Source organism: Telopea speciosissima, chromosome 6 (assembly GCF_018873765.1).
Source record: "Telopea speciosissima isolate NSW1024214 ecotype Mountain lineage chromosome 6, Tspe_v1, whole genome shotgun sequence".
Lineage (NCBI taxonomy): Eukaryota > Viridiplantae > Streptophyta > Magnoliopsida > Proteales > Proteaceae > Telopea > Telopea speciosissima.
Genome location: NC_057921.1, coordinates 52468269 through 52490900, shown reverse-complemented (window position 1 = coordinate 52490900; position 22632 = coordinate 52468269). Strand labels below are relative to the sequence as shown.

The 22632-nt window shown below is 37.6% G+C and overlaps 2 protein-coding genes across 2 annotated transcripts; one reads left to right on the top strand and one right to left on the bottom strand.

Annotated features, from left to right (window-relative positions):
- Positions 1 to 813: 813 nt before the first annotated feature.
- Positions 814 to 2370, top strand: LOC122665239 (UPF0481 protein At3g47200-like). The gene has a single exon (XM_043861330.1). It carries the CDS (start codon positions 834 to 836, stop codon positions 2277 to 2279), a length of 1446 nt encoding a protein of 481 aa, XP_043717265.1. The 5' UTR covers positions 814 to 833; the 3' UTR covers positions 2280 to 2370.
- A 1163-nt stretch (positions 2371 to 3533) lies between these two features.
- Positions 3534 to 19605, bottom strand: LOC122663815 (DNA primase small subunit-like). Its single transcript, XM_043859465.1, has 16 exons — positions 19463 to 19605; positions 18301 to 18351; positions 17978 to 18153; positions 17395 to 17472; positions 17187 to 17298; positions 12309 to 12393; positions 12117 to 12168; positions 11950 to 12008; positions 11759 to 11874; positions 11516 to 11637; positions 9203 to 9265; positions 9044 to 9101; positions 7518 to 7591; positions 4279 to 4327; positions 4069 to 4148; positions 3534 to 3855 (listed from the first exon to the last, which is right to left on the bottom strand). The coding sequence occupies exons 1-16, from the start codon at positions 19584 to 19586 to the stop codon at positions 3793 to 3795; spliced, it is 1362 nt and encodes a 453-aa protein (XP_043715400.1). The 5' UTR covers positions 19587 to 19605; the 3' UTR covers positions 3534 to 3792.
- Positions 19606 to 22632: the final 3027 nt, after the last annotated feature.

Below are 22632 nucleotides of genomic sequence, written 5' to 3'. Positions count from 1 at the left end.
AGCCCGCCTGGTTTAGGCCTTAACTGTGTTTTTTATTCCGTTCCAAGGACTGCTTTTAAATATTTGAACTCGTTGATTGAGTGCATTCACTTTAAGAGTGATTTAAGGATTGAGAGCGGGAGTGCCACCGTAATAAGAAGGATTTGGTTGCTCCCCCTATAAAAGAAAAGAAGAGAATTTTGGGAAACAATATTTGACGATGGATGATCATGAGTAGGGGAACACATACAAATTATAGGTGCAATTCATGCAAGTGGAATGGTGAAATGGTATAAGACCTTTTATTATATTGTCCATTCTAAAGTAGGTATTGAGTTTCTAATTATGTTGGTCTCAACTATTATACTAATTTATATTTTGATCATGAGTAGAGGAACACATAAAACGTATAGGTTCAAGATGATTGTTGCACAAATAATTAAAGTAGGGTGGCTGAAGTGGGAGGGTGTGTCTGGAGTATTGTTGTGATCGACATGGAGAGAGAGAGAGAGAGGGGGCAAACCAATTAGAGAAGATGTGGACCAAGGTATAGGTTCCTGAGGGAGAACTGGTTCATGGCTTGTTGAGGGACCATTGAGGATGATGAACCTCACGCACACCATATATGTTTTGACATATTCTGCATAGAGATTCCCAGAGCACAAGATGCCATCGTTGTTAGGTAACCTGTCAATTCATATATTGATTTTATCTTCCCTTATTTTAATTAAGCAAATAAAGCAGCCTTTGAAATGATAATCTTATCCTTCCTCATCTCTTCCATTTCACCTCCTTGCCGCCTTCTTCAACCCCACCCCAAAAACAAAACAAAACAAAACAAAGCAAAAACCAGTATGACAATCCCTGAACTATGGATTGGGAAGAAGAGGTTAAAGAGAAAGGCTAACACTTCAATCCAACAACACGAAAAAGTAAGGTCACCTGATTTTAATCACAAAACTGGAGAAGAAAGAGGAGAACATCTTTCTCCAAGTAACACAGCAGATTGGGTGATCACCATCAAAGAGAAGCTTGATCAAGTCTCCCCAAGTGAAGCTACTAACTCCTGGCTCAACCACATCATCTTTAAAGTCCCCAAGCACCTCAGAGAAATCGATCCAAAAGCCTATGATCCCCGAATAGTCTCAATCGGTCCTTACCATCATTGTAAAACCAACCTCAAAGGGAAGGAGAAGGACAAGTGGCGCCTCCTTCATCATCTCCTTGAACGTACAGGGCATTCAGTGGAGCTCTACTTACAGGCCATGGCCGACCTTGAAGAGAAGACTAGAAGTTGCTACTCAGAATCTCTTGACAACATCAATAGCCGAGAATTTGTGGAGATGATGTTGCTTGATGCATGCTTCATAATTGAATTGATAAATGTATCAGTTAAGGGGTTCATACATTGTGGTTACTCATGGGGTGACCCCATATTTACTACCCGTGGTTTCCTGCCATGTATCCAAAGGGACCTGTTAATGCTTGAAAACCAGCTTCCTCTCTTTGTATTAGACAGGTTATATGCTCTCACCTGTGACCCAGACGAGCATGTCTCAGTGAGTCAACAAGCACTCCAATTCTTCAACTCAATCATCCCATGTTGCCACAACCTAGACTATGACTTGATGAAAATCAATGAACCAGGCCTACATCTTCTCCATGTTATTCAGCAGTGTCTGCTCCCCACCAATGCTGCATTTTCATGCATTGGGTGTGAGCCTGAAAAGAGACAGCAGACCCAAGCACTGATGCATTGTGTTACAGCGCTGAGGGACTCGGGAGTAAAGTTCGAGAGGAAGGCAACCAAAAAATTCCTGGACATTGAATTCAAGAATGGTGTTCTTTACATCCCTACCTTGGTAATCCATGACTCAACCAAGTCCATCTTCCTCAATCTTATGGCTTACGAGCAGTGCTATCCACACTGCAGTAACGATGTCACCTCCTATGTGAATTTCATGAATGGACTTGTCAATACTACTCGAGATGTGGGGTATCTACGTCGCCGAGGGATCATTGATCACGGACTTGGGAGCAATGAGGAGGTGGCTTGTCTCTTCAACAACATTTGTAGGCATATCTCCTTCGACATCAACGATTGTTATCTATCTGGTGTATCAATCACTGTTAATAGATACTTCGACCAGAAATGGAATACATGGAGAGCCATCTTGAAGCATGACTACTTTAGCAACCCTTGGGCCATTGTCTCTCTCCTAGCTGCTGTCCTTCTCATTGGGCTTACTCTAACTCAAACGTTATATAATGTACTTGCCTACTATATTCCTCCCTCATAGAACTACAAAATTTGTTACTGTTGGTGCGAACTAGTATCTTAAGAAGATTTTAATAAGAAACTGAGCTTTTAAGACTCACTTTGCTTTCCAAGATAGATTTTCTCTCACATATCAAGAGGACATAGAAGAGCCCCATTGGATGCTTTGCTAGTGCTCCCAGCTGCCTGGTAACACTTAACCTATGTTTCAATAAAGGTTCAGGATTTGAGTAGACTTGTTTCCAATGAGTAGCACATTATTGGGGGAAAAGAACCCAAACAACATAAGGCGATAATATTTCACAGGTTTCCTTTCCCACCAGCCCATGTATTCATGAAATTTGTCTTCATCTATAACAGTAATTTCTAACAAAGCTTCAAATAGACTAGATGGACCACCCACACTAAAAGCTGGCATTCCACTCTTGAGGCATAGACGATTTGTCCTTCCCCTTGTCCTTTTGAAGACTTCTTGCTAAACAGGCTCCTTATGTTGCTGTATTTAGTCTTCACTTTACAAGATCATACAATCTCAAAAGACTTGCTAGAGTTGCCCTAAGCTTTTGCGTTTGTCACAAGTTTAAACTTTTAACTACACATTTTATGTATCTACTGTTACTTGACTAAGCAAAATTTTACTTTCTTAAGCATAGCTAAACTTGTAACCATCTTATTAACCTTTTGTTTCAATTTAAAGGTACTCTCAGATCACAAAGTACAATAGTGGAACCTCCCCAATCTCCACTTGGTCCCATATTCTTGGAAGGATCAAAGACCCAGAAAAGATTGAATGGCTTATCCAGCTCGAAATAAAGCATACCACCCAGTGTCTGTCCACTGACAGGCTAGATCAGGGGGGATGGGAGGAAAAACATTCATTATGACTGTTATACAACCACATAAAATAACAGTCAATAGGTAATTTTAAATAATAATCATAATATTAATTCGGCATAACTGCTCATAACCACGGAAACAAATATTCAGATGTCAACAACCAAAATTTAAACCATAAAGTAGAAAGGTACGTATATTTTAATTACGTGGATAGAAGACATCTACAACAGCATAAAGGATAAAAATGAAGAATTTCAAGCAAATTCACATCTGAGCAATTTGGTATATATGCTCATTGGAATCAGAAAAACAGGCCAACACTTGGCCTAGTCACTTATCATAGCCTAACTACCGGTGTTTTCACTCATTTGGATTAAAGAAGAAAATCAGAGAACTTATAAGAACAGATCAAATGGTGCATGATAACTTGAGAGATATTGTCAGAAACTATTTTAAATGGTGCATCAAAAATCCATCTACCTCAAAATAGCATGGGCTTTGGAACAAGTATGACAACAAATACTGTTTGTTTTTTTTCCTTCTTTCTGTTGGGGAGGAATACATGATATTTACATACTTGAGAGAGATGTTTACTAAAATCCCATAAAACATTAAAACTTCAACTCTATTTCAGAGGTAGAACAGAGAGATGTGGAACCAATATTTGTAACATGGTAACAGAATTTATATGAGAAACATTACCAGCTTAACGAGTTTTTGGACTGCTGAATATTGGCATTGTATGAACTTTCCATCTCCTCCTACATCATTCACAATGTATGGAAGTGACAAATATTTGTTGTACAGTTAATGATGTTTACTTGTTTTAAAATGGACAAAGAGGGACTACAGACACCAAAATGCAAAAGCAAACTCTAAAAGTTCTTAGCTTTTTCCAAAGGTTTAACTGTCTCAAAAGGACTATCTATGATAAAGTACCAAATCCAAATAAAATTGAAGAGTATGAAAAGAACCTTGCAAGATTTCAGTAGAGGCTGCAAGAAGGATGATCTGAAAAACCTGATTGATTTGCCAAGTGAAGTTCTATCCAATTCTGCCATCAAGTATAAGAGAAAAAAAGTTAATTATCACACCTTATGATCTCATAAAAGAATCACGCCACATCCATATTGACTGTGAACTTAGAAGAAAGGCTAAAATGCACCATCACGTAGGTAGTATACCATTATCAATTTCAATTCTTGAACCGCCCATGTTGAGTTCTTCCAGAAGCTGCATATTAAATCACATTGAAGGTTATTAACAGACATATAAATTTGTTTTCTTTATTTTCGGACAGATAAAGGTGAATCAATATCTCACAATCATTCATTAAACTACTAATAGAACTTTTACTGATTCCTCAGCGCAACTTGACACAGTCTCATCTTACAAAGCTATTGGTTGTTTAAAACTTTAAATCGTAGAAAGACTGAAAGAAGTCTAGAGAGAGAGAGAGAGAGAGAGAGAATCCTACTGAATTTGAATGTCATGTGGACTACCGCTGCCCTATTATTGAGACTGAGTATCCTACTATTGCAGATTGAATTTCTGTCATTATTGAAGACTCGAATCTACTACCCTGAAGATCAGCTTATTTGGGATTACAACAGTGTGTTCCAAGGTTATAGGTTGCAATTACGAACCTATTCAGTTACGTGAAGCCTTTTTGATTCATATCCGGCTTACTTTGAGAGGTTGATCCTAGCCTTATTCACTAATTCAGATCTGATCCAAGTTTTTTGTTGAAGCTTCTTACATCCATTGCTGTCCAGATATCTTCGTCAGTTCTATTTAGCATGTGGGAGTTTATAGTTTGGAATTTTGCACACTGGTTCTTCCTTGTGTGAAGATCGATCAAGTTTTTTGAAAAATGGTGCCTTCTCCTTCTAAAAATCAGACCTGTTTTTTTATAATTCAGATCTGATCATTGGAGATTGGTGTTTTGGAATTAGTTTGATTGATTGAAAAAGGTTGAAGATTACTGTGTTGCATTGTTTTTGTCCATGGTTCATTATCCCATTGCTCTTTTCACTTCACCACCTCCCAAAACATACCTTTGGCATATACCCATAACCCCTTTGGAAGTTAATGGTATTCTCTAATTTGCCATTTCTTCCTTTTCCATTACCCTTAGCACCTCTTGGAAAATTCTGGAATATTATGTTTTTGCCCTATCTCTTACATCATCTCTGTTATGTCCACATGTACTACACGTGACGGGGGAATTATGTACAGTACACCTGCAGACATTGTAGAAGCAGAACTTGTTTTACACTTGGTGCAAAACATAGAATATCAGAGTTTTCACCATTGCCAATGGGTATCTACTTTGTTATTGGGTTGAGTTTGCTGTAAGGGGGAGATTGAAGTATTAAAGTATTGAAGATGTTTGGTTATTGCCTGCCTATATGAGGTTCTACAGTTGGGTTGATTTTTTCCGCTGCTTGATCTTTTCTGCTGCTTGATTCATCTACTTGCTGCCCTAGTTGCTTATCTTTAAGATTATCAATCAGAGATTCATCAATGAACAGCTGTTAAAGATTGGTGAAAGTTTGCTGCTCAAGTCTGCCCAGGTTTTGAAGACCTATATTTTTTCAAGTTCTTGAAGGTAGCTTCATCTGCCAAGCTGGATTCTACTACAAATTAATTTTTTCCCTTTTTTTGTTCAAGTTAGGCATTAGTACCTTGTATGCGCCAACTTGAGGGGGAGTGTTAGCATTATAAGGAGTTATTTTTTCTTTAGTTCAAGCTGGATCTTCTTTCTTTGCTTATTTGTATAATCCAGCTTGAGGGGGAGTGTTGGAATATGTAATCCAGAATACCGTGGGGGTATTTTGGTCTTTTTGAGGTAGTTTTATTCTTCTTATGTTATTAAGTGTAAGTGGGCTATGTGGGTTTTAGTCCCACATTGTCTAGTTTAGTCTCTTTGTAATTTCCCCTATATAATAGAGGGGCTTACCTATCAATGAATACAACACATTATTTTCTCTCATTCTTTCTTTCTAATCCACGATTCTGCCAACAGTATAAGCCATGGAGAATCAGAGTCAGCAGATTAGTGAACAGGAAGATTACAGTGCAGTATATGTCCGAACATGAGTCAATTGTAAGAGATAAAATACGGTTAAAAATTCCACAACTATGAAAAAGTATTAGAGCATTTATATGCTAACATATACGCTCATCCTTTTTTGACATAAATATGTATTAAATGTTTAGAACAGAAAAATACGGTTTTAAACATTAAAATATAGAAAACTACTATTTCGCATTTTTTTGGAATCAAGATTGGAGATGTTTTTTTTGGTGAAAATTTGCATGTGCAGGTAATAAATGAGTTTTATGTATATGCTATTAGAATGATAGGTCTCACTTTCACATCAAGGTTTGGAATGAAAAAAGAACTGATATCTCAATGTTTTTTTTTGGGTGAATAATAAATTCATTACCAAAGGAAAGAAGAACAACAGCCCTCAAATAGGAAGGAAAAAGAAGAAAAACAAAACAGGGAGCAAAAGCCAAAAGACTCAAACAGAAGAGCCCACAGCTAGGAGGGAAATAGAGGGAAGACCCCAGGAGACAACAATGAGCCTGTTCCTTGGGGTGTCCTTACAAGAGGGAGCAACCGAACTGAATTTGGTTTTAATTTCAAAGGAGATAGAGTTCCAAATCTGGTTTAGAGATCGGGATTTGGTAGTCCATTTCCGTAAATTTCGCTCCATCCAAATATGATTGATCGCAGCACAAAAAGCTTTCCGACCACATCACAAAGAGAAGAACCTCCAAAAATCATATCAACCCAAAGCCACTCTCTATCAAAAGGAAGAATCCGGCGATTTCTTGGCCAGCATTTAGCAAGAATACCTTTCCATAATAAGTATAAACATTTGGAAACCGCTGGAAGGAATTAAACTATGGATCATCAGAAGAAAAAGAAAGAGTTTGAAGCTCAAGATTACCATAATCCGATATTATACCATAAACATGACAAAAAGCAGTGGTGATTTGCACAATCAATCAGTTGGATCACCTAGGATATCATCTATTAACTAAAATAGATTGGCCTGTCAAGATGATCTTAAGCATTCAACTATATTTATGAGAAAGAGAGGGTTGGCAACTAAACTGATCAGACATGAATTACTAATCCTATAAGAATTATGTTACAGTGTGATGACATCTAAGTTACACACATCCATATCTAGATAACCATATTTTTTTGCAGCTAGCTACATTAGGAGGCACCAGTCAATGCAGTATATTTTTATTAATTTCTTGGGGCTAAATGTGATTAATCTATTAATTTCAGACAATGGTACTGATATCCTACATGTCCATAATTCAATAATATGCTTGGCATTCAAAAAGTTTGCTGATAAGCTGCAACTGTGAGAACCAGAAACATTTCAGTCACGCTCACCGTGGAAAGCATTGGTACAGTTGTAGGATCAAATTCTTCACAGCAGCTGGGGTCAATCGGAACACAAACACGGCCTAGTGAAACAAGCAATAATTCAGTGAGTTATTTTATATTGAGAAGCATCTTCCAACTGATCACTCAAAATTTGGAAGATGTTTGGCACCAATAACTAGTAAATGTAAAAAGAAAATGTGTCATTTTAAGAGTAAGAAACATAGCAAATCAACTTCTTAGTCAAGTCTGTAGGCAGTTCTGTTGGACCATAAAAATAGCAACCAAGAGGGGATGGATTGGATTCCAATGATGTTTGCCCACTTTTTTCGTTTTTTTCCAACTAGGCACTCAAGGAATAATAGAGTTGATGAAAACAACAAATGCAAACCACAAGGAAGGCACACAAGTTGAAGTGGTTAAATCGCCTTGACCCACATCCACTACCAAGCACACTTCTGCACTTGGGTTTACACTAACTGTATTGGATTTCCAATGGTGCCAATATTCACGGATTCACAACCAACCCAAGTGTTTTTCGCAAGGCTCACACTCAAACCCTTGACAGAGTTTTTTTCACAAGTTCACAACTTCAACCCAATCCTTTCTCGGAGGATCAGTCCCTCCCACTTTCACTACTTGAGTGATGAAGTTTTTCAACTCACAACTACAATAACTCTGTTTAGGTAGATAATCAAACGAAGCACAAACATTAAACACTAACGGTATTGGACTTCCAATGGTGCCAATATTCACGGGTTCACAACCCAGTGTTTTTCGCAAGGCTCACACTCAAACCCTACAGAGTTGTTTTCACGAGTTCACAACTTCAACCCAATCCTTTCTCGGAGGATCAGTCCCTCACACTTTCACTACTTGAGTGATTGAGTTTTTCAACTCAAATTATGGCAGATAGGTAATCTACAGGTATTTAGGTATCCAAAGGTCAGCCATTGAATACATGATGACTAGGCAATGCTTATGCAGCCAAACTGAACATGCAAGCACACACATACACATGCATACACCCACACCCACAATTTCAACCACCACCTCTCCCCCCCTCCCCAAAAAAACACACACACACACACACTCATGATTAAAACTTAAAAGCTTAAATCAGGAAATAAAGCTAAGATTTTCAAAGTTCAGGATTTGACAATAGTAAATGCACCTATGCTTTCAGGCAACTCAAAAGCCCTTTATAAATTGATCTTTCAACTTCATAAAGGATTCAGTTGGTCAAATGGGCTTTTAGTTACTAGTTAATAGATTTATCTTGACTTATTCCCCCCCTCCCAAAAAAAAGAAAGTAAATGATGTTACCCTCTCTTAGGAAATAAAAGTTAACATAACAGTTTCGAGGTACGTGTTGCCAAGGTGATGCTTTAACTACACCGTTTTCTGCATGACTAGAGCAGTCTCAGACACACACACACACATAATGCTAGAAACAAACAGACACAAAACATTACAGTTTTCTTCATACATATTTTTAAAGATGATATAGACCACAGCCCAATTATGATACTGACCTGTTTTCGGGTGCACACAGAATGGTGCCTTCAGCAAATGATTCATGTGTTTTGAAACCTATGTAAAAACAGACATGATCAATGAGAAGGAAAAAACAGATCTAAAATAGTTTTTTTTTAATAGAATAAGCCACCCATGAATAAGGGTTCTCCATAAACCTCCATATCAATCCTGGGATAGGCATAAGTGAATATAATCTCTTCGACACACTTCCGAAGCCTCTGGAAAAGCATACAGAATTCAAGAGAATCAATTTTCAGATAAGACATTAATAAAATTGCTTGTGAAGTAATTAGTCAAAGCTTCTTGTCATAGTCGTCAAGGTGTCGCTTAGGTGATCGCTTTGGCATCCAGACGCCTTGACAACTAGTGTCGCCCTGGTCGTCTAAGCAGGCCTTTTGGTCACCTTGTTTGGTGTCGCCTTGCATCCAGGCCACCTCCAACGCCTTGGGTCGCCTAGACGCCGTGGCAGCTATGCTTCCTGTACTAGAATAATACAAAGATATGGCAGAAAAAAAAAAAAGAACTGCCTATGATTAATGTCATGGATTCACCCTACAAACTATTAAGTGACGTTTTTATGAGACAAATAGACTACCAGTAATTTAAAATATAAAACCACTGCGGCATCAGAAACTTGAGAAGCATGAAGTATACGCCCCAAAACCAAAGCTTAGCCACATTTTTATTAGAAGACCAGGCCTAATATTGTGACAACTGCTATTTCCAAATGGTCCTGACATGGCAGCAAAAGATCAATGAAAAAATGAGCCATGGGAAGACCTTGAGAGTGAACCATAAAAGTGGTTAATCCAAAAGTTTAGAAAGTCCAGATCTACCAGGTCAGCCCTCAACATGGCACAAACTGTTACAGACTTCAAACATGCACAGTGTGACAAGACCAGAAAATCACTAACCAGCACCTGTGCAGGCGAGAAGAAAAGAAAGAGTAGAAAGAAGAAAGAAGAAAGGAGAAAAGAGGGCAGATTGATTAGGATGTTAAGTAACCCTAATCGATGGCTAGCTAATGTATTTATAAATATCAATAATGTTCAATTACAATTACCTTCTTAGTATATGAGTAATAACTCATATACCCGATGCATCCGATCAGCTGGGCCTCTACTTGCCTCCCCAAGAGTGAAGGAGGCTTGGGTCTAAGAAGGATCAAGGATGCTAACACAGCGGGTATCCTCAAGTTAATCTGGAACATTGTGACCAAGAAAGACAATGTGCACATCCAAACATATGGCCTGCTGATGTAGATAAGTCACCTAAAGGGTTTATTTTATTGAAAATAAGCTTTAGGTTGGGTCATATATGTATTGGGACTTTGATCCCATGGGCTTACTTTGCAATTGGCTAATTTAATGAGCCTAAAAATATGGGTAGAAAGTAGGAAAACGGGATTTGCTTCATTAGTTTAGTTAGAGTCCTATTTGAGTTTGTTTTCTTTATTATTTCACTTTCCTAGTCAATTTAGGCTACCTTATTAGTTGAGGATAGGATTAGGCCTTTCCTTTTTAGTGTCTAAGTCTATTTTTGAGTCTTCTATATAAGTTTGTAAGGGAGGCCAGCATTGTACACAAATTTTGATTAATGAATATTAGCTTGAGCCTTTGTGAAAATCCTGAGATAGGATGGATGAGATACCCAGGGTGAGAAGCCCAGGCTGAGATAGCCTAACCTTCCTTTCCCCTTTCTTCCCTACTCGATCCCCATTCTTCTTCTATTTTTCTGTTTTGTTTTAAAACATGCAACCAAGCTATCGGGTGTGTATTCTGGAGTTTGCATCAAGGTTTTGAGATCCAAGAATCATTCAACACCACTAGTTTGATTGTTGTGGCTTCTCTTTATTTAGGAGATCATATTCTTGATTGCTGCTTCAACAGGATACAAATTTGTGGGTTTTTATTTGTTGCTTCAACCAAGCAAATTGTTCCCTCATTTGAGTTCCCATTGTTCTTTTGGTTCCCTCAGACGATTTCTTCGGTTTTCAAGAAGGAAGTTAAGATTTCTTTTGAGATCCCATTGTTCTCTTTGGTTATCTTTTTGGTTTTTTATTTGATCCTGCCTGGGATTAGACCCTATTCTGGTTCTAGTCTTACATTACCTGCACATACATGCAAGGCACATTTTATCAGAAATTGAATTTACATATTAATGTTATTATGACCTGGACCCAAACCTTCATTTTGAAAATCAACAAACCAATTATTGAACCCAAGAAGAATCTTGAAGATGATCCAATGAAATAATACTTAAAAGTTTTGAAAATTAACCAACAGGATCAGAAGATTTAGAACCAACCATCACAGAGGGTCAGGATCAGGTAATAATACTGTAGGTGTCCAAACAGCACGGCCTTATTTGATGGTGGTTAAGGTAGGGTTTCTACATCTATCATAGTCATATTAAAATGACAAAGATGTGTTAAATAGGGTTGGGATTAAGTAATTTTTATTTTGCACCTTCTGTTTTCCAGACTGTAGGAGATGTTTTAGTTGCTCCCACCAAATAACATTAATGTCTTCGTTTGATGCAGACGACCGATGGGTCTCCTGCCACTTGTCCCAAAGCTTAGAAGCAATAGCTGCAATGCTGCCAACTATGTTATTATGTATCTAAATAGCAGAAAATAACAAAGACTTAGTGGGATCTAGCAGATAAGCAAAAGGTAGTATTTCATTTGAAGAAAAAAACAAAATTTTTACATTGTTCCGGAATCATATTTAGAATCTTTTCGAATCTCTCCTCAGTTGCAAACAGCTGTTGCCCACAAAGCAATTTCTTCTCAAAGAAAATTTTCAGAACTTCTGTATATGATCTTCTGCAGAGCAAAAATATGCTTGAAGAACACAAGGATAAGGCCAGTAATGATAAACACAAAACAGACAACACTTACACTAGAAAAGGATGAAGAGGGCCTTGAAAAGAAACTATCTTCCGACTATTTTCATTACCCTAAAAACACAGAATACCACGAACAACTACCATAAGAACGAATTAAAAAATGAGATGGCACATATCTAATGACAGATGCGATAATACCATATGACAATAGCATACTACCCTGTAGACACAGAAATGCTCAGCAATTGCAGCCCTCTGATCATTACTTAACCTGAAAAATAATGGCAATATGGTTCAACTTTACAATTTTCAATACAAATCTACTCATCACCAAAAGGGGGGAAAAAAATACAATAATAAGCTAGAAAACTTCATGAAGTAAATTCCTAGAAACTCATTTAACTCCGATACCTTCTTGCTCTCTCATCACAAACCCAACAATGAACACCCCGGCGACCACTATATACCCAAAGAATGTGATTGAAACCAAAATCATCTACATTAAAATTGTTGACAGAAAAACAAAATTATAAAGGTAAGTAAATTTAATGCAAACCACGCAGATGTGCTATGCCCAATAATACACAACAAAAGTACTAATGGCATGATGTAACTTACATATTAACATGTATTCAAGTTAAAAGTTTTAAAGCATGCGTAACAAACGGCAATGAAAAATTCTTACAGTTTGCCTTATCGTACTAAATTCTCCTTACAGAATCACCAACTTAAGAGATTAGCTTTTATTTTCTTATAAAAGAAAATTCCCAGTGATTAGGCAGACAAAGATGTGTTGGATTAAACTAGGAGGCTTGACCCAATACCAACATTAGACACAACAAACTGCCACAGATCTTCAGTTACATAAAGGATTAAGACCAGAGGTCAGCAACTTGCCTCTATCATACCAGAAAAACAAGGTCAATTCAGTTACATTTTTCCTACAGCCATCTATCCCCAAGGAGCTAAAAGAATCATTGCTAGCATTTTCTTCAATGGCTACGAAACATCACCATCTTTTTAGGAATTGATTTCTGTGGTTGAAGTGGCTACTTTTGGATACCACTCTTTTCTTTCTTTTTACTTATACAACTCATTCATATAGGTCTCCCCTCTTTCTTTGGCGAATACCAATATAGAACAACAATCATTATAAGATTAGCAATGATAAAAATTACACTAATAATGATAATAATATTTACTGCCGTAGATATGTTGTCTCTGTTGACATACAGATGGCCTGGAGTAGGGAGAGATTTCAGATGAGGAGTTGTGGGGAGCCAGGGAGGTACTTCTGAGAGTATAGAAGGCTTGAAATGGAACATTGAAGATGCTCCAAATCATGCATTTTTCCTCTCTTTTTTTTTTTCTTTTGGCTGGTGAGGTGGAGGGGGATGAGGAGTGGGAAGAGGGGATTCTCTGTTAAATATTTCAAGAAGTCGGAGGAGGGTGCCCTGTCAATGGGCACCATAGTTGTCAAGGCGTCGCCTAGGCGTCCAGGCGGTTTTGTTAGGGCCTAGGCGACTGCAGCCTTATTGCAAGGAGCCTTGCACTGGTTTTTATTGGTATCGAACCCGGTATTGGACCTTATTTATGCCTAATATCATTCAAGTAAATGATTTTATATTGTAATTTCATTTACGTAAGATATTATTCATAAATAAGCAAATACCCCCCCCTATTTCAATCCAATAAAAATAGTTAAAAAATAAAATTCCAAAAGGATAAAAAGTCAACCACCTAGTTCAAGAACAAAAACTGGATTTTCGACAGTAGGTGAAATTTTCAATTTTCAAATGCTGGGGTTTTTCTCATATCTAAAAGTTTTATAAATCTTAATATGGTAAAACATTGCTAAAAACCAAAGGTACGGTAAAATATTCATTTGTTTTGATATCTAAACAAATATTTTTATGTAGAGCGATTTTGACAGCATTCACGCATATCAAATAAGGTTTGACCGGAACATAACTTCTTCAATATAAATCAGATTTAAGCAATTTTGGATTTATTGGAAAGCTGGATTTGTGCTCTAACTAATACAAAAAGTCTCATGTAAAAATAAAATCATTTGACTAGTCAAACTTCTTAGAGAACAAGAACATCTCTTTAAATTGAGAGCAATTTAATTACTTATAGATAAGATCATATTTTCTAGGAACAGTATAAACCAAATCTGAGACTAGTGTAAACCAAATGTATGTTTTGATTGTTTCAAACTTAGCTTGCTTCTTTAGTTCTAATGTCTTCTAGTTCTATGCTGATTTTTGATGACTTGATGTGGCAAAATATTGATTTTTGACGACTTGATGTGACTTAATGTTATTTTTGATGACTTGATGTGGCTTAATGTTGATTTTTTATGACTTGAAGTGACTTAATGTTGATTTTTTATGACTTAAGGAGGCTTAATGTTGATTTTTGATGATATAAGGTATATATTGTAGCACACTAAATAATGTTAGAAAATGGGGAAAATAGAAAATAACACTTGAGAGTGCCTTGGTCACCTAGGCGGTCGCCTTGTTGCCTAAACGCTTAGACACCCCTCCACTGCCTTGAGTCGTCTTGCCGCCTTGACAACTATGATGGGCACACATGCCTTCTGTTCCAACCAAAGACTAATCTTCTCCATGGAGCTTCAGCTCAGGCCATGCAAAGCTGCATGGTACTTAGACGGCTGCTCCCTGGGCTTGGTAGGTCCAAAACCAGAACAGAAAATGGGAGTAAGTTCTGTGAATGACAAAGAGGCGCATAATGAGGCTAAGCCTTGAATCCTAGTTCAATGTGGGGCTTGGGGGGCAAGCATCCAGAAGCCAACTAAATCCAATCCAACAAAAGGAGGGGCAAAGGAAGACAGTAAAGAGGAAAAAGAATGTGATAGCTCCTACTCTATTGGGTAGAAGTGCCTCACTTTGAGATCTTTTTTTTTTTTTTTTTTGCAGGAGGGGGGGGGGGGAGTGGTGGTTGGAGGGGAGAATAAGTTTCACTTGAGCTCATCTTTTTCCCCCCTTAGAAGGAAAGTTTTCTTTGCATTCAGTCTTGGAGACAGTGATATTGATTGGGGGATGGAGTTTATTCATTTGTTTGTGATGCTAAGAGTGATTTAAGGGTTCAGTGTCTCAGTAGCACTTTTGAAGCTTTCAGTGGCCTGTTGGGTGTTCTGTATGCTCTTTTTTTCCCCTCTTGTTTCTTTTACTTTCTTTTTCTGCCTCTGTTCAGAGCTGAGCTCCTGTCATTTGCACATTGCAATTTGTTCATGAGCCCAATAAATTGTGTTCAAGTGGGGAGTTTCCAGGCTGGCCATTTGTTGGGGCATCTGAGAGGAGAGGAACACTGACTTTCCAGGGGTACTTTCTCCAATGTGAGGACATCTATTCAGCACATTCCCTGACTCCCTGAGAGTGTGGCTCATTGGGCTGCCGCAGACTGATGCAGAGCTACAGCACTACATCCACAATAAGAAGAATAAGAAGCTGTTGTCCAAGTAGAATAGTCAGTAGTGTTAGTGGTGGATCCATACTTGGTTTTTTTTTAAGTGTTTTTATGTTTTTAAATTGAACCGGCCCAAACTGGTTGAACCAGTGGTTCAATTGAAGTGACTTGAGTCACCTTTATTTTATTATGTAATTTTCTTTTTTCTGGGTCCACACCACACTCCCACAATTTAGAAAGGAGTGTGGGTTTAGTTAGCCGGCTAGGGGGTCTTTTAGACTCCTAGGCTCAATAGGAGTAAAGGGCTGTTAAGCCTATTTAATTAATGAAATTCGGGGAGCTCTCTCATTCTCCACTTTTTGAAAATTAAACTCTGTTTTGCAAGCTGCTGCTTCTCTTCCTTGTGAAGAACTGCTTTGTGTGTGATCAAAGCAAGGTGGGATTGGTGTGTGATCCAATCGACACCTTGCTAATTCACTTACAGCCATAACCCACCATCAGAATTCAACCAAAATTGGACCACAGCATCTCCACAACTCCCCTTCCACTCACCTTGACTTCTTCCCCCATCGCATCAATAAAAAACCCTAATTTCCCTTTACCTCCATTAAAACCCAAAACCCTAATTTTCATTCTAGCAACATCCAGCCATCTACTGCCCCTCAAACCTAGGCCGAGTGTCACTCTACAACCCTAGAGAACTCGACTTTGACCCCCTGCCCTAATTCCATCTCTAAAACCTAGATTCCATCACTTCCCTCTTTTCAAAACCCAAAAGCCTAACCTGCTGCCTTTTGAATTTTCACTTCCCCTCATCCAAACATCATTGGACCAATACTGATAGACTTCTCCACACCAGCCTAGCATAACCACACCATCAAACCCTAACCTAACTACTACATTACGGACCTACTATTTGTGGACATTCCGCTCAGGTTCCTCTTTCAGGAATGGTTTCAGATTGTGAGCTCGGCACTCCCCGTACTAGACTAAAAGTTGCGTAGACAACTTCCCCAGTTGGCTCTCTTAAGCTCAACTTTGATGGTTGCTCACTTGCTAACTCCCTTGGGAAGCCAGGGCCCTCTGGAGTCGAGGGAGTACTTAGAGATGGGGAAGGAAGGATTCTGTGAGCTTACCAAGGTCCTATTCCCTGAGGAAACTTGATTGTAGCTATTTCCTTCAGAGCTCATAAATACCTTTAGAGTTAATCTTGTTATGGAAGTGGATTCTGCCACTGTTGTTGGATGGATGCATAGGAAATCTGAATGGACTTGGAGACTTGCAAACCTCATTAGACACATCACTCATCTTGCTTCCCCAGTAAATACCTCATTCCAGTGGAAGCAGAGGTCAGCAACTGATATAGTGGATGAGTAAGCAAAATAGTGTCTTTATGGCCAAAATTATGCATTGGGGAAAGTGTTCCATTGTGAAAATTCGTTTTTGTTTCTTTCTGTAGTTTGTTGTATTGTTCAGTTTGTTACAAGGGAGTGTTGGTTCCTTTTTTCATGCATTCCTCTATTTCTTTTTTTAATAAATTTATTACTTATCGAAGAAAAATAAGTTAGTTACTTATATAATAATAAACAATCTACAGTTGTCATGGCACCAACTGAATGGCCAGCGACCATGATCTGCCTACACGAGCACCAAAATTCCAAGTATAGTTGCCTCGTTTCAGGAATGTTTCAACATAGCAGATATGTCTCCTTCGCCTTCTAGTTATGGATACCTTGGGTATCAAGGACCACATTATCACTTAGGCATCTCCCTGACAACTGTAACAACAATTAATAATGATGATGATGATGATAAAAATATAATCATAATAACAAAGTGTAGAGTGACACATACCTCTAAGGGCTGTATCAATTACTTTAATAGCAATAGTCATCAATGGCCAGCAATCAAGGCAAACATCTGCTCCTGAGCAGCAATATCGAACATCATCATAATCTGTCATATCCTGTTTTTTAAGAGTATGCTTAGGAGCCAATCCATAGTTTATTGAATTTCCATGTAGGAAATAATTGTTTAATAAGGCTAGAAATGAATTTCTTACAATATCAAAAATCAGCTCCCTCTCCACTGGAGTGAAAACATTATCACCAGATTGTGCGTAGGCGTGTCTTTTAGCAGGCTGTAGCATATAAGATAAAATAATTGTAACACATCAATAGCTAGTGGAATTCATAGGCAACAATAATATTTTAGATGAAAGCATAGTGGAAAACTGAGCAGACTAGAGAGGCTACATTTGAAATTCCATGACTCTGCTAAGTTTGTGAATGATTCAGTTATTTCTCGATCACTCAATGAAATGGCATGCTTTATAAAAGGGAATAGAAAGACCAGCGTCATGCTTTATACATTGAAGAAGAAATATTTTCCATACATAACAAATATCTTCAATAAAATCAAGACAAAAGTTTGTGAGGAGCTTTACAAACAGAATCACAATGACCGGAAGCATTTAATTTTTCCATATCCAGTACGTCCTACAAGCATTTCTGATAAATTTTATATTCTTTGTTTGTCCTAGACTCTGTCAGCTTGTCCAAGACTTCATTTATTGATAAAAGAATCAACTGAAGCCATAAGCATTGAGATCTTTGCTTGAAAACTTAAAAGCATGCAAATCATACATCTACACTGTGCACAGGCCCAATATCAATTTTAAATGGGCACTTGTCTTTGATGGAATTCTCCAACTTTGCCGCACTGTTGAAGGACTGGAACCGCAAATATATATCATTTTCCAGGGTAAAGGAAAATTCTCTTCTGCCAAAGTAGGATGGATCACAAGCCGGATGCTTCCCATCTACAAGCAGCAAAGAGACAAGATAAAACAACAAAGGTGGGGGAAAAGGAAAGAGAAAAAAGGCAGAGAAATTAATGGCATGAGCAGGTTCTTCAGGAAACTTCAACTAGCAAATCAAAAAATAAAAATCAAGAGAACTTAAATTACCATTTCCATAGGACATCCATTTAAAGATATCAATGTGTGGAAACAGCTTTCCTGACAAAAGAGTGGCATTCAATGGGGTTAGTAAGTAGTAAATACATATACCACTTTATAGAAGAAACTCAAACTTGATTATAACATGTAGCAAATGGCAAGCAGCAGAAGACAAACTAATTGTACAATCTAGCAAATTATGGGAAATAATTCACAAGCCACCGCATGCATAAATAAAATATATCGAAGTTAAGGCAAAGGTAGAATCTCATAATGATACCTAACACTGGAAAGCTCATACAAAAAACCCCCTCCATCATCCAGGCATTGGGCCATCCGATGCGAATCAGGTCCCCAACTACTTAATAAGCAAACTTTAGATGGGCACTATAGGATACTGCCAAAATTGAATCAAGAGAAGGAAGAATCTAACAACCCATTTAATCACATCATTTAATTTATGATAAAGTATCAGCAAATTTAATTTCAAAATTTGATATGACTATCCAAGAGATGGTGATTTATCAGATTAATGGAGTAAACAATAGCCCAATAATTGGCTCATCATAGGGATATCACAGATCGCCTAATGACCCAGTAAATTGCACAGAAATGGAAATTGTGGCTTTTCCTAAATTAGAAGCTTTTTGAAATGTTTTAGTGCGCGGCAAAATCAGGGCAAATTGCTCTACCAAAAAGCAAAGAAAAAAAAAAAGGCAGGGCAAAATATTCCATAGTGGGTCCATTTAGAAGATCTTCCAATGTTGGATCACATGTTCAAATTTTATTTTTTTTTTAAAAAAAGGAGAAAGATGGAAAGCAATCAGAAAGAGGCATGTCCATAAGGAAAAGCCAATTAATTTATCAAAACATTTACAGCATCTTCTCTACTATAGAGATGAAATTTTCTACGGCCAGCACTCAAAGCGAAAGTGGGAAACAATGGATGTTCCAACAAATAAAAACATCAAAGATGGATAAAAATCAATAAGAGGCATGTCCGTCAAGGAAAAGCCAATTAATTTATCAAAACATTTACAGCATTTCTTCTACAATAGGGAAGAATTTTTCTATGGGCAGCACTCAAAGGGAAACAATGGATGTTCCAACAAATTAAAAACACCAAATCAAGAATTAGAACCAAAGGAAACAAAAATAAATTAGAAATTACCATAGTATAATTTAAGATAATTGGCATTAAATCCTTCAGGAACAGCATTCTGTTGCCTCTGTTCAGGTTCACACCCATCAATTAACATGTCTTCTCTTCCACCCTCAGCTTCTTCTTTGATCATATTGTCAAACTTAACCTATCCAAATTAACAAATAATTATTAATTTTTTCTTATAAATAGAGTAATGTTCAGATTTAAGAAGGAAAACTGTGAAAAATAATTATGTCAGAAACTTTGCATAATGGACCGAAGGGAGTCATGTAACTCATCATTAAAATGAACAGAATGGGATTATGGGTAACATTCTCCCTGGACCAAATGCATTTTAAAGTCATGAGTAGAGCTCACTCAACCTGTGTGTGTTCCACTGACCTTACCCAGAAGAAAATGATAAATCATAAAATTAACTGACAAATTAAACAGTATGAAATTACAGAGCTGGAATCTAAACATCTCTAAATTGTTTCTTCAAGGCCCTCAAATAGGATGGATTAAGATGGATTTTTATTAAGATGAAGTGCAAATTACAGAAGGCTCTCTTTGGTATGATTTCTATTTCTGTTTCTATCCTATATCTGCTAAAGTCTTTCTACAAACAATCTATACGTCAAACATAAAAATATGTTTGTTAACTAGTAGAAAAAATAGATTCTAGAATGAGAATAGGTTTGGTATGTCAATGTACAGAATAAGCAGTCATAGAACCTTAGCCCATGCAAGTTGCTTTCTTTTTTTTGGGTACCTTGCAAGTCGTTGGAGCCTACGGATTTATGAGAGAAAGGAAGACTAAAGATGTCGACCACGTTAGATATATTAAAAGTGATGATGGTAGAGTACTAGTAAGGGATGAGCACATTAAAGAGAGATGGAAGGCAGATTTCTACAGCCTACTTCATGAAGATTTTTTGGGTAATAGGCCCCCAAAAGGCTGTATTACTCATCCTGACACCATATTGCGTAGCTATATACGCAAAATTAGGGTAACTGAGGTAAAAGAAGCTTTAAGAAAGACGAAAAGTAAGCAAAACTCCAGGCCCAGATGAGGTCCCAATAGAGGTGTAGAAAGGCCTAGAGATTTGTGGTCTATCTTGGCTAACCAAGTTGTTTAACAAGATTATGAGTTCAAAGAAAATGACAAATTAATGAAGGAGAAGCATTGTGGTCCCGATTTACAAAAAAGAAGGTGATATTCAGAGCTGCAATAACTATAGAGGCATAAAGCTAATGAGTCATACGATGAAGTTATGGGAGAGGATTATTGAAACCCATCTGAGAAAGGAAACTACTATCTCGGAGAACCAATTTGGTTTTATGCTAGGAAGATCCACGATGGAAGCTATTTTCCTACTTAGGAGACTCTATAAGATATAGAGAGGGCAAGAAGGATCTCCATATGGTCTTTATTGACTTATAAAAAGCCGATGACAGAGTTCCTAGAGAGTTAATCTAACAAATACTGGAGAAGAGAAGGATATCATGTAGATATGTGGACATTATTAAAGATATGTATGATGGTGTAGTGACTAGCATAAGAACTGTGGGGTCCCAAGGTAGTGAATTCCCAATTATAGTTGGGTAACACCAATGGTCAGCTTAAGCCCTTATCTGTTTGCGCTTATTATGGATGATTTAACCAGAGACTTACAAAATGAAGTTCATCCGTGTATGCTTTTACTGATGATATTGTTCTGGTGGATGAGACAAAGGTAGGGATTAACTCCAAGTTGGAATTATGGACATCTACCTTGGAATCAAAAGGTCTAAGATAAGCTAAACAATGACAGAGTATATGATATGTAACTTTAGCCACATTAGAATGGTTAATGAGGTGGTGAATATTGCTGAGAAGGAGATCCCACAAAGTGACTATTTTAGATATTTGGACTCAATTGTACATAAAGAAAATAATATAGAGGATGAAGTTACCCAAAGGATTAAAATAGAATAGATGAAATGGAGAGATCCATCTGGAGTGTTGTGTGAAGAGTGTATTCCTTTAAAGCTTAAAGGAAAGTTTTAGGACTGTCATACGACCAACTATGATATATGGTGCAAAATGTTGGCCAGTTAAGAAGCGCCATATAGATAAGCCAAGTGTTGCAGAGATGAGGATGTAAAGATGGATGTGTGGCAAAACTAAGAATGATCATATTAGAGCTGATTTGGGAGTTGCCCTGATTCAAGATAAGCTTCGAGAGAATCGTCTGAGGTGGCATGGTCATGTTCAACGGAAGCCTTCGGATGTTATAGTTTGGAGGAGTGACTTGATTCAGATTGAAGATAGTAAAAGAGCTAGGGGCATGCCTAAAATGACTCTGGAGAAGTGGTGAGGAAAGACATGCATAGCTTAGGTCTTGTTTCAACTATGACCTGGAACAGAGCTGATTGAAGGGCAAAGATCCATGTAGCTGATCCCGTTTAGTTAGAATAACGCTGACTTGTGTCAATATTGTTGTTATGTTTTTTTCTTTCTACTTTTATTAATCTTTTGTCATTGTAAGGTTCCATGTAACCGACCCCATTTAGTTGGGAAAAGGCTGAGTTGTTGTTGTTGCTGCTAGTCGCTGGAGCAAGAATTTTCAGCACGTATCTCTGCCCACAATTTGGTAAAATTTTGTGTCCCTCCACCCCAATTCCCTCTGAGGATGAGTAGCCGAAAATCCCCTGCACTAAACTCCATGAACAAAATAAGAAACTTCAGCAGACAACACAACAACACATCCAACTTACAAAATGCCATTAATATGACAAATAAGAATTGGGCACTTGCTGCAGAAGAGTTCAGGGTCCTTAGAAGATATAGTTTCACCTTCAACTAGTCCTCCATGCTTGAAGAGTAGAGCAATGTATAGTTTCATTTATTTACTTCTGAATGATAATATGATATAGAAGCATAAAGAGCTTTTAATACTTTCAAGACACAGATAGTTCAAGTAGTCAACATTCCAAAGGTGTCCATCCGTAAATCAATACCCAAAACCAGAAAGAAATTAATCCATTCAGAAACCCTAGTTAGCCACATGTGATCATAAAGTAAATAATTCTGAGACCTGCACCAACCTTTCCCCAGTATGTCCAATCCTCTAAAGAACTCGAACACATTAAACAATAGTCCCAGAAGAAAAACAAGATCTTTAATACATGCAACCCAAAGAACTCAAACAACA

Excerpts from the sequence above, each read along its gene's own strand:
- LOC122663815 (XM_043859465.1), bottom strand. The coding sequence starts at position 19,586 with ATGATCAAAGAAGAAGCTGAGGGTGGAAGAGAAGACATGTTAATTGAT. Across the intron at positions 12,169-12,308 it reads TGTGATGAGAGAGCAAGAAG|GTTAAGTAATGATCAGAGGG; the intron begins GTATCGGAGTTA and ends ATTATTTTTCAG. Across the intron at positions 9,102-9,202 it reads ATCCCAGGATTGATATGGAG|GTTTCAAAACACATGAATCA; the intron begins GTTTATGGAGAA and ends GTTTTTACATAG.
- LOC122665239 (XM_043861330.1), top strand. The coding sequence starts at position 834 with ATGACAATCCCTGAACTATGGATTGGGAAGAAGAGGTTAAAGAGAAAG.